A 12,657-nucleotide genomic window follows, 5' to 3' on the forward strand; every position below is an offset into this window, starting at 1 on the left:
TCGCCTGCTTCAGTCTCCCCAGTGCTGAGATACCAGTCACAAGGGACCATACCCAACTGGTCCTCAGCATTAATTAACGTGCACAGTCCTCATGCTGGGCTAGAATCACAAAACTCCACTCTGAAAGTCAGCACTGCTCACATAATGCTTTGCGATACTTCAAATGTCAACACGAAGCCCATTTGCGAAATGAGAACAACCGCCTCACCTGGTGTTCCTAAGCGGGCCTGGGCAATGGTTAGTTTTTCATGAGGCGCTTGGCACTGGCAGCTGGATTCATCTGCAAAAGGAGCCGGTGCAGTCAAGGTCTAGAAGAGAAAAGAGAGAACGGGAACGAATATTGTCTGATAAATCTTCGGCACCGTCAACCTCCCTTGAAGCTTGTTGTCTGGTAGATAGGTACGACCAAGAATAACAGCAGGCCAGGATGGCTCACACCTGTTGTGCCAGTGTTCAATCCAAGAGGCCAAGACAGGGGGATCACAGTGAGTTCTCCAATGTTCCCCAATGGATCAGGTTTCAAGGAGTGAGACCCAAGGGGCTAGGGGAAGTAGTGGAACACATCTGACGGGCCTGCCAGAGCAACATTGCGCTTCTAGAAACCAAGCGTGGGCACAGTCCCTTCCCCCTCCTTTTTAACTGATGCATCAGGAATATTAAGAGCAAGTCCGGCATGGTGGCTCACACATGTAATCCCAACACTCAGGAGGCTGAGGCAGGAGGATGGAGAGTTCAAGGCCAACCTGACTAAGACCCTGTCTTAAAAAAAATAAGAACAAATAAAATCAAAAGAAGTCCTAGAGCTGCGTAGTGCCTACCATATGCCAGGGGCTGGATGAGATAGATGACCTGGAGCCATCATCTCTTTCTGGCCTCCCAACACACTAGGCCGCGTACACAGTCCTATCCTTCCATAGGATACCATCATCCTGTGCTTACTTTACAGAAAAGGCAACCGAGGCTTAGTAGGATTAAGAAATATGCTAAGTCATGCCCTTGGAAAATCATAATGCCTGGCTTTGAGCATCTTCCAAGCGACAAGGGCAGTCTTCAGATATTTAGACTCACCCACACCCGGGACACTCGGCTGAAAGGAACCTCATATTCAGAAGCGTGGCACGACATCTCCTGTAATTCACACACACACACACACACACACACACACACACACACACACACATACACGTTCACACGCGCGCGCACGCACACACACACACCCCAGCCTGGCCAATCACAAAGGCTGATGTCTCTTCAATGCAAAGGCCAAGGCTGCTATCTGCAACCGGAGAGAGCCAAAAAGCACAGCAATTCTGGCGGGCTGCAGATAACTGCTCCTGTGGTAGCTTCCCCAGCTACCAATGGCTAGAGGCCCCGCCCCAGGCAGCTTGGGCAGCCGCTCTGGGGAATGCTGTGAGAAAGATGTAGTCACTTGGAAGCTTGCCCAGGAAGTGGCCCTGCATTTTTTAGTCAGCCTCTTAAAATGAAAACCTCACTCTCTCCAGACAGAGGAAGACAAAGCGGGTGGTGTTTTTGTAAACAGGGCAATCCAGAGTTGTCCCTTTGCAGTCTTTGAGCTATGTCATTACCACAGTTACCACTAAAATCCTACTCGGTGGTTTGGTTTTGTTTTTCAAGCCAAGGTTCACTAGTCACTGTAAACACTACGCACAGCGCTGCAGGAATTGCTTATTAGAGCTGGAGACAGGTGCTAGTCCTTAACTTGGGAAGATTTGACTGAGGATGGATCGAGACATTCTAACAGGGGATGTGGCTTACTTCTGCCATTCACTTATTCATATTTCTTCAATCTCTCATTCATTCACCCAAATAGATGTCAGGTGCTATACTAAAATCTAAGGTTAGATGTACAGATAAGACTAGTCCATCCTTGCCCTTAAAAAGATTGTTTCTAAAGATAGGGGCTTGTTATATATCCCAAGCTGACCTTGAACTCAGAATCCTCACGCCCGGTCTTCCCAAGTGCAGGGCTAGCAGGCATTTACCTTCATGCCTGGAAGTTAGCCCTTGCTCTTGATAAGACCGTGTTCTCCAAGACACAAGTTCTCTACACTGACAAGAACAGAACCCTGCCCTGGCCCTTTCCTACAGCCCCATTCACACCACCTTCCGCTCTGAAGTAGGAATCCTGCTGCAGTTTTGTCTGGAGGTCTCCCAGTTAGCTGCCTGAGACTTCTGTACCTCCCACCTGTCCTTCAGGACTCTGGAAGCAAACCGAGACTTGGGACAAAGAATTGGGAACTGTGATTCCATCGCTTTTGTCCTCAGATACACTGAGGCGACTTTGTGGGCTCTAAAGGACCAGAGAAGCATGTGGAATGTGGCACAGGAGTTCCATCTGTGTTTGTAAGACTCGTGTTCAAATATCCTTCGTAGCCCCTACTGGGTGCATGCACTAATTAGACTCTTCCGGCTAAAAACACTCACTAAAGGTAGTGCAAGAGATGGGGCCTTATTTTAAGGCACAGAAGTGGAAAGAGGAAGTGGCAGAAAGTGGTCTCGGCATGCCAAGAATTCTGCACCAACCTGGCTGTTCGACCATGCGCTTCTTTCTGCTCCATTTCCACCCCCTGCACCCTTCTACCACAGTCAATTCTCTGCTTGCTTTCCGTTCCCCAGAACTTTAGCTTATACACGGCTCCCTTCACAAGTTCCCCCTAAGACTGTTTTATTTATTCGCTCGTTTGTTTGTATTGAGACAAGGGCTTGCCAGGTAGCCCAGGCTGACCTTGAACTTATAATCTTCCTTCGTGGTAGAGTGGTAGGTGGCCTAACAAAGCCCTGGGTACCATCCCCAGTACCATTAAAAAAATTGTAAAGTGGAATCTGTCTGGCTAAGCTCGTGTTTTCAAATCAGGACACAACCAGAACTGTTTGGAGCTGTGGCAGGTGTACTCTTGGGTCCAATAGTTGTGGCAGGGAAAGTCGGGGCTAACCCAACATTGCCCCGTTAGAAGGAACTGGCCATACGTGTGGTGAGAAAGTTATTTGACTTTGTGTGTCTCTAAAAGCAAGCTCTTTAACTTAATCTGAATTCAGTCTCATCTGTGAGAAGGTCACTATCTTGCACAAGCATTATGAGAAGCGGAGATCACAGGCACACTCTACCACTCTACTGTCCCTGCAGCCGCTGTCCTTACTCTGTAAACCACACACAGCACTGTGTCCCTAGACAATGGTAGATAATGTAGTCCTCCATACAACCAAGAAAAATGACTAATGAGTGCCTTTATATGCGTGTGCTCATCGTACACATGTCTCTGTGGGAATGAGCCACATGCTTGTGGATGCCTGCGGAAGGCAGGAGAGGGCAGTCAATCTCCTGCACGGAGTTACAGGCAATTGTGAGCCTCCTGACAAAGGTACTGCAATCCAAACCTAGGTCTCCTGAGAGAGCATCAAGTCCTCTTAACCGCTGGGCCATCTCTCCAGACCCAAATGGGAATATCTTCTATTAATGATTCATTACGTGGTTCTGTTTTGCTGTTGCGATTGTGGGGATTTTTAAAGGTAAAGTTTTATTATTACGCTAGGCCAGCTTAGCTGTAACTTGCTAGATGGCCTAAGCTAACCTGGAACTCATAATCCTCCTGCTGCAGTCTTCAAATGTTTGGGTTATATGTGCGTGCCACCATACATAGCCATTTCACTTCTGTGCTTATACAAACAGTGAATCTTTATCAAATGATCTAAAATAAACGACTTTAGAAATATTTTATGTACTCGTCACAAATCTTATTAGGCAAAGCGTTGTCATCGCATAAGGAAGGTGTATTAAGAAGGTGTGGCGTTTAAACAGAGAGAAAATTTTGAAATAACCTTTACTGAAAGACGAAGATAGAGTTTATGTGTACTGTGCAGTTTGCTGTTGATTCTCATGACTTGGAAGCGGGGACATGGGAGACCGGAAGCGAAGGAAGACAGACAGAATCCTAGGTGCCGTGCAAGGGTGTGCTTGTGTGTGCAGCATGCGCACAGGTGAGCACCTGCAACAGCAGCTGCCATGGTAAGGGCCTATTTTCCGTATTATACGAGACAACTATGCTTGGAACAGGGACAATGTAAAAGTAAACAAGTGGCAGCCCTGCTTCCCAGAAGATTGTCTTTCAAAGTGATGCAGAAGAACCCTTGGGTTGAGCATTAACCACTCTACAGGAACAGTGAGGTGGCTCAGTGGGTGAAGGTCCATGCAAGTCTGGTAACCTAAGCTCACCGTTCCCAGAACCCACGGAAAGGGAGACGGAGAGAACAAAGTCGTTCTCTACAAGTATGACCTCTACACCCACGAATTAATCATGATAATGGCAAATTTTAAATTAAAAGTAATTAAACTCTATATTCACCAAGGCTTAGTGAGGGCCTCGCAAATACCAGCTACCTCCTGTGACTTGAAGTAATATTTGCTCAGTCTGAACACTTCAGACTACATCTTTAAAATAAAAAAACCTTTTTCAGGATCAGAACAAATCATTTGACTACTAAGGAATGCTCGTTAGGCTTTGTTTTCTCCACATATAAGCAATGGACCAACCTCAGAACAATTGGGAATAAGATGTGTGGAGTCTCCTAGGAGGAGGGAGGATGGGGAAAAACTGGCCCTTGAACTATCTAGATGTCTACAAGGGACCAATGCCCCTATTTATTCCTCAGCGTTTACCAAAGCCCCAAAACTTACTAGTGTACTCCGATGTATTACAAACATAGGCCTGACATAGGGACATTAAAGGGGGACCCAATAACACCGTAAAACAACTAAGTCTTTGATTGTATACATAGGGATTCATATAAAATGACAAATTTGTCAGATTTGCTCATTAGTTTGTACAACAGCTCGGTAAGATTTGTACAGTCTCCAGTGAACTATGTAGGACCTGTCTTCAACAGTGATGCCGACTAATGACAAGAAGCAACAGCGGTGCTAGGTCCTTGCAACTCAGTTGCCTTTTTGGCTCTCTCTGAACTAAGGAAATGCTCAAGATTCTTAGACAGGACAAGGAGACCTCATAGAGAAGATACTGAAGCCCCTGATAACCAGGAAGGGCAAGCCAAAGCAATCAACTGAAGGAGTAAAAGCATGTGGCCGATGTTTTTACCCCAACTTAGAGAAGCACGGCAGATGTCTTGCATGGAGCCATTGCGAGCCTCATCTTGGACCAACTCTAAGGCACCCAGATCCCATTTTCTAGTGTTATTAGCACAAGCTATACAGCGAAGAGATGCATGATGTCCGGAAGGTAGATTTAAAGGAAGGAAGAAATAACAGCAGGAAAGAGAAGTGACTCTGGGCAGCAATCCACCAAAGTGAAGAGCAGCCCTTTCAGAACAGCAGCAGAGCGTAGCTCAAGAGGCACGCACAACTTTCAGTCATTTCATAGCTGGAACCAAAGTCCCACTCTTGTCAACATACAAATCTTAGACTTCAAGTGACTAGAATAGTGGGGGCCATTGGAACCGTAGCTCATGCCTCCCTGGAGAACCCTGGGCCAAGCTGAAAGCTGGAGAAACACAGGGAATTGCTGTTCATCGTAAGAGTGAGGACTTTCAAGGAATAAGGAGAAACCCAGTGCGCCGAATCTTACATGTACAAGGGCCTTGTGAGACCATAGATTTGGTGCTAGGCCATCGTCAAAGTTCTTCCTGCTCAATTAAAGATTTCAGAACACCCAATCATTGCTTGTGAAAATGTTTCCCTTTTGTCACGTATTCCAGTTATGTAAACTGTACCACAGTGTCATAAAAAGCCATACTCCCAAAAGGCTTTCTAAGGGAAGGATATTGTATAGTGGACATTGCTTTTGTAGAATCTCTTGGGCTGGGACTTGTATGGAAGAGAGTACTCAAGAGACTGAGGTACGAGGCTCATGAGTTCCCAGCCAGACTAGGTCAAACAGGATTTCAAGGGTAGCTAGGGCTACATATCAAGACTTCTGCAAGTGCAAGTGCAGGCGTGTGTATATGCACTTGTGTGCACATGCACACACACACACACACACACACGTGCTCTTGCACATGAACACACATGTACATGCACACATATACATATGCATGTATGTGCACACAGAGCTATTAAGTACAATATCAGGTGTACAATGCAGCTATTACTCAAGTGTAAAAAATGACATAAAGTCCCCGTACTTATGCATTGTGCATCATTGACTGACAGCAGATTCAGAACCACAAATTGAGGATTAAAAGAAGACATCACAAAAAATTCTATTTTCTTATCTATGAACATAATTTTAAACCCATATTTAATTAATCACAACAGTTTGAAGTCTTTTTGAAGATAGAAAAGAAAGAAAACAAAAACACCTAGCAGTTGACCAGAGGTCGGACCTAAACAAGTCACTAGATTTTTGAATTGTATCATTGATCATGGAGAATTCTACATCAGGCAGCTGATATGAAAGCCTTACCAGTAGAATTCCACGGAGTGGAGGCTAATGAGGCCCAGAATATGGCTCAGGAAGTATACATTTTTTTCATTCTATTAAGTATAGTGTATACATATTAAGAAGTAATAGGCATCATTACAAAGAGTGGGGCAGACATATATGTGTCAACAAGGAATCATCCCTAAGATATTTCACTGAATGCAAATTGAAAATCCCTACACAGAATAAATGAATGTTAATACTGTATAATAATATTATTTTATGATAAAAAAGCGGGGAAAGAGTGATATAGAATATATATAAAAATTGCTATTGTTCACATGTGACTATTTGAACTAACATGATATTTAAAATGAAACAAAATTTAAAACAGAATCTCAGTCATGCTAGTCACATTTGAAGTATTCAGTAACCACATATAGCCAACAGTGATATTATACAGTGCAGACAGAGAACATTCTTGTCATCATAGAAAGTGCTACTTAGCCTAGGAAAGCCTCAGACACTTAATTACCTCTTTAGAGAGAAAATACATGCTGCTATTTTGCTTTGTTCTTATGACCAGAACATATTCATGCAATTTAGAAGATATAAAATAAATTTAAAGTATTTCCTCCTCTGTGATTTCAGAGTTGCAGGTAATTTAATCAAGGCTCAGTTGTCCTGAATATGGAGAGCAGGTCTTATAGGAAAGAAGAGCTATTAACCTATTATCTATAAACTAGCTGATATAATTCCTATGTATAGGGAAGTTTTAGAACTCATTTGTACTTCTGAAGGATTTAACTTACTGTCATAATATCTACCCATTATTTATTTGCCCAACATTTTATACTACTTGAGTAATACTTAGTGTGTAAGTACTGTTGTGGATTCTGAGATCACATCAGAGCCCATAACAGCCAAAAATAAAGTTCTGTCCTCATAACAATAAACAGTAATGATAAACAACAAAAATAGCATAAATATATAGTGTGCTAAGTGGTGATCACATGCTATACAAAATATAAGGTGAGGAAAGGCAACAGAGAGCTCAGGAGCAAGTAAGACAGAAAGAAAAATGGCAGGCCTGTAATCTCGGTTACTCAGTTCCTCGGGAGGCTGAAGGTCGAGATTTGCCTAGGCTAAAGTGAGTTCAAAGCTAGCCTCAGGGCCATTTAGTGGGACCTTGTCTCCAAAAAAAAGTAAGAAAAGGCTTGGGATGTACCTAAATTATAATGTTTGCCTAGGGAGGACAAGAGTTTAGGTTCATTTCCTGGTAGAAAAGGAGGAGAAAGAAGAAAGAAGCAAACCAGCATGACCTGAACTTTTTGTTTCCATACATGTGTGAATGTGGTGTATGTGTGTAGCTGTGGGTGGGTGTGCATGCCTGTAGTGTGTATCTGGAGGTCAGAGGAGCATGTCCCCTGTCGTCTAGCACCCTGACTTTTTTCTTTTAGCCAGGGTCTCTCACTGAAGCTGAAGCTAAGTTGGCAGCTAATAAGCGCTAGTAATCCTCCTATTTCACCCTACTACAGTACTGACTTATACGTGTGAATGTAACTACATCTGCTTTTGTTTGTTTGCTTGTTTTAACATGGGTGCTGGAATCAAAACCGAAGCTCTTATGCTTGCGCAGCAAGCACCCTTTCCCAGTGAATCATCTGTTTAGTCTCTGGTCTTTGTTCTCTTTTTGAGACAAGGTCTATGTACCTCAGGCTGGTCTTGAACTCACTATTTATCTGGTGATGGCCTGGATTCTTGATTCTCTTTCCTATGCTGAGATTACAGATTTCCTATAGCTTCTCCTATGCTGAGATTTCAGGCATGCAACACCACACTTTAGCAGCCAAGTTGAGAATAAACTGTTAAGAGATCTAAGTGAGAAACAAAACCAGTGCAGTAGAGGTAATAAGAAATCAGAGTTTACACAGATTTTGGATAAATAAAATTTGGAAGAATGGGGAGCTGGGATAATTCCAAAATAACTTGGCAGAAGAACTGGAGCACCTGGATTACTATTCTCTGGATAGGAAAGGCACTAGAACAGGAAATCTGTGGGAGGACGGATTCGAAGATTTGGGGTTCTGTTAGATCTCCAGGTCAGGATGTCAGGCCTGTATGTGCAAGTCTGAAGTCTGGGAATAGGAAGATGTAACTATAAGTGAGAGTAAAAGCAATTGGAAGAATTTCACATTATAACACTTAGAAGCATGAGTGCAGGTAGAAGAGGGGTCTGAGTTGGCAAATGAGGAGACACTAAATTTGTAGCCAGTCTTTCCCCACTGTTATGGAAACTCCAAGAAAGTAGGAGGTCCTTAACAAACACTTGTTGAATGATAACTGGGAAAAAGCGATTATGATAAAGACAGAAATAGGCAATAAACTCAGGAAGGAAGCACACATATTACCAGTATGCTATAAGGATCTCTTATCATCATAGTATACATTTTAGAAAGCTAGGGAAAGTTAAAAGAAGAAAACAAGTCTCCAATAATTCTGTTTTCTGCAGTCAGCTGCTGCTAATACTTTTGAGGTTTCGTCTCCGCCTTTCTGGTATGCCATGTTACATAGTAACAACTTCAGAATTTCACTGCATAAGCCCCTCTACCACCCAACAAAATCATAATTTTATCATATCACTTAAATAATTTTCAACCTCACTAATTTGGAAGGCAATAAAATATTACACAGAATAGGAAAACCATAAATAGAGTCATAGAGATGGCTCAGTGTTTAAAACTGCAGACTGCTCTTGGCAGCGGGCCCAAGTTCAGTCCCTAGCACCCACATCAGACAATTCACAGCAGCCTGTAGCTTCAGATGCAGGGAATTGGATAGCGTCTTCTGGATTCCATGGACACTTGTGCAAACACATGCACACACCCATACACAGACATGCACACATGCACATAAGTAAAAATAAATCTTTAAAAAAGAAAAGTCAAGCCGGGCAGTGGTGGCACAAGCCATTGATTCCAGCACTCGGGAGGAAGAGGCAGGCGGATCTCTGTGAGTTTGAGGACAGCCTGGTCTACAAAGCAAGTTCCAGGACAGGTAGGGCTGTTACACAAAGAAAGCCTGTCTCGAAAAACAAAAACAAAAACAAAAAAAAGAAAACGACAAAAGAAAAGCCACAAAACCATAAATAGTTCCTTATTGTTGAGGGTTAATTTTATTTTTTTTCTTAATTAAAGTAACATTCTAAACATAATTGTGAATCTCTGATTATTTTATTTGGATAGATGCCTGGGAGCTAAATTACTCAGATCAAGGGTGTAAACATTTTGAAGATAAACATTTGAAAAATATTTTAACATATATTGGTAAATTACCTTCTACAAAAGCTGAATTATTTACACTCACATTACAATGTTTGAAAAATGCCATCTCACTGGCATTAAGTATTATCTTTGTCAGTTTTATAGACCAAAAATGGCATCATGCTGTTTCAATTTGCATTATTTTGATTAGAAGAAAGATTGAACATCTTTCAAATGTTTATTAGCCATTTGTATTTTCTTCTGAGAATAACCTATCCTTGGCCCACTTTTCTATTGTTGGGAATAAGTAGGTTGAAACTGTTTAAAAGCAAAACAACATAACACAGTTACAAAGTTACCTGAAATATCTTTTAAAAATGCATTTGCAACTTTATTTAGATTTGCCTTGTAAGAACTCCATTAAGGAAAAAACCCACACAACTACTTCACTGCAGTCATCTGGACATATGAGGGTTGTCGTTATGAACACACCGTGGCTGTGCACTCATGCACAGAGCTGTGCAAAATCAAGGCAGATAAAGTCCTGACACGAACTGGATCAGGGAGGGAGTCCCAAAGTACCACCACTACCTGAGGAGCTATTGGCAGTTAATGGCTGCTGGGAGATGGGGAATTGGTTTTCTTCAGGGATGCAGCACCTAAGAGCCTATTTATGCCCCAGCAAATGGTCCCACGCCCATGTCCACACAGGCAGTAAGTACTAAGTGAACTCAGTGAGTTTAAAAATAAAAAAAAGCTCATGAAGTTAAGAGGGAAACATGCTGAAGGGGATGCAGGAGTCATTGGAGAAGAGGGAACGGGGAATGGGGGTGAGTTCGATAGTTTGGTTTTTAAAAGCATAAAAATTAGGCTGGTTGTGTGTGGTGGTGCATGACTTTAATCCCAGCTTGAGAGGCAGAAGCTGGTGTGTATATCTGTGAGTTTGAGGCCATCCTGGGTTACACAAAGAGTTCCAGGATAGCCGAGGATACAGAGTAAGACCTCATCTCAAAAACAAAACAAAACCACAAAGCAAAAAACAAAACAAAATAAAGTGAGTGTCTAGGCACATACATCTAAGTCAGACTAGTAATCACAGCCCTCTGCAGATCTGGGGTGAGATGCCGTATTGCCCTGGTGTGTGGGCTTTCTAAAAACACTGGCCACCCATAAACTGCAAGGCTCCCATGTGGCTACCTTCAGAACACACACCAGTGGCTTTCAAATAGCGTGAAGAATCCTAGAACTAGACCTGAACGCACGTTTCCCTGATTATAAAATGTCTGTCTCCTTCCCTCACATTTTAATGGGTTCAAGACTAGGAGGTGTCTCTCAATAAATCTTGCCGTATAATCAGTGTTGCCTGGTGTTTCATGTGTGGCTCTGAAATGGAAATGTGGTTTACAGCTAACACATCTCAGATTTGTGGAATTAATGGGCACTGGTACTAAGAAAAGAAGCCTTCCTTGGAGGTAAGAAATTCTTTACTCAAAGTTACATTTCCTTGGGCAGTCACAGATTGTATTTCTATCTCATTTCCTCCCCCACCCAGATCCTCAGGTGGCTTAAAAAGAGTAAAAATTGGCAGCTTAAAACTTGCTTTATTTGGGGGCAAAGAAGGAAATATAGACAAGTCTTTTATTTTTTTTAATAAACTCTGGGTAAGGGCCGGAAGTGAAGCTCAGCAATAGAATGCTTACCTGGCATGTGCCAGTCTGCGGGTGCTAGCTAAACATCAGAAGATAAGATCAGGTGGGAGGGAAGGATGCCCGCGGGAGTGTGGGAGCACCTGCTGTAGTCGTCAGCATTTTAGAGAGGTAGACTACAAGGACGGCTTTAACTCTAAGTAGTCCCAGCAACCAGGAGAATAAAGGTACCAGGTAGTATCATTGTTCTTCTGTTTAAGAAAAAGAAATGCCCTATTGAGAAAAGGCCAGCATTCCTGGTGGCAAGTTCTGGAAGAAATCCCCTGCACCGTGCTGCCTTAAACGGTATATTGCATGATGTGGTCGCAGTCCCTACAAGTTCAATAACAGCTCCTAGATGAAGACGGTTTTGTTTTGAAGATTCACCTTCACAGAACTCTTCTCCATGCAAAGAAGAGCCCCAGAACAAAAACAAAAACAAAAACGCTCCCCAAAAAACAAAACAACAAAACAGCTGAGAAGAGCATTTCTGTAATGGAAAACAACACACAGTCTACAAATGCAGATCTCCCCATTACAGCACCACCCAAGGGTAAGATTTAGAATATGTAGCCTATTGGTTCCTTGTGCATAAAGCAGAACACAATGCGGTGGACAGTGAGTGACTCTTGTGCTTATATTTATATATGTATTTTCTTTTCATCTCAGTAGTCAAGAAAGGCAGCATCGCTAATACCTAATCCTAATTATGAATTTATACTAGCATTCCATCCCTTTCGTGGTAAAGTGCATATATAGTGTCTGTGGCAGTTTGAATGTAATTGGCCCTCATAAGCTCATAGGGAGTGGCATTATTAGGAGGGGTGACTTTGTTGGAGGAGGTGTGGCCTTGTTGGAGGAAGTACGTCACTGTGGGGTGGGCTTTGCTCAGTGTGACACCCATTTCCTGTTACTCGCAAGCCAAGATGGAAGAACTCTCTCAGCTCCTTCTCCAGCACCACGTCAGCTTACATGCCTCCTTGCTTCCCGCTGTGACAATGGACTAAGTCTCTGAACTGTAAGACACCCCAATTAAATGTTTTCCTTTATAAGAGTTGTCATGGTGTCTCTTCACAGCAAAAGAAACCCTAAATCAGTGCCCTAAGGGGAGAGTTCAAATTGGATGGCGTGGCTTATAGTTCACCTAGGCTTTGATCAATGCCTTTGTGGCAGATACTCACAAGAGCAGCTAGTGGCTTAAAACATTTCCTGCAATGAAGGCCTGGAGAGATGGCTCCATGGTTAAGAGCCCCTACTGCTCTTACAGAGGACCTGAATTTTTTTCCCAGCACCCACATTCAGGCAGCTCACAGATGC

The 12,657-nt window shown here is 42.9% G+C and overlaps 1 protein-coding gene across 4 annotated transcripts in view; it reads right to left on the bottom strand.

Annotated features, from left to right (window-relative positions):
- Positions 1-12,657, bottom strand: part of Pcyt1b (phosphate cytidylyltransferase 1B, choline) — a 93,875-nt gene that overhangs the window by 42,285 nt on the left and 38,933 nt on the right. For 3 of the 4 annotated variants that reach the window (XM_085684926.2, XM_048449786.3, XM_087902504.1), the window contains exon 2: positions 209-308. In XM_085684926.2, coding sequence (XP_085541052.1) covers positions 209-308 — 100 coding nt within the window. Of the gene's footprint in view, positions 1-208; positions 309-1,068; positions 1,274-12,657 lie in introns of those variants that run through there. The other variant, XM_048449789.3, reaches the window with a different exon arrangement.

The sequence above is a fragment of the Myodes glareolus genome, chromosome X (genome assembly GCF_982192425.1).
Source record: "Myodes glareolus chromosome X, mMyoGla1.1, whole genome shotgun sequence".
NCBI lineage: Eukaryota > Metazoa > Chordata > Mammalia > Rodentia > Cricetidae > Myodes > Myodes glareolus.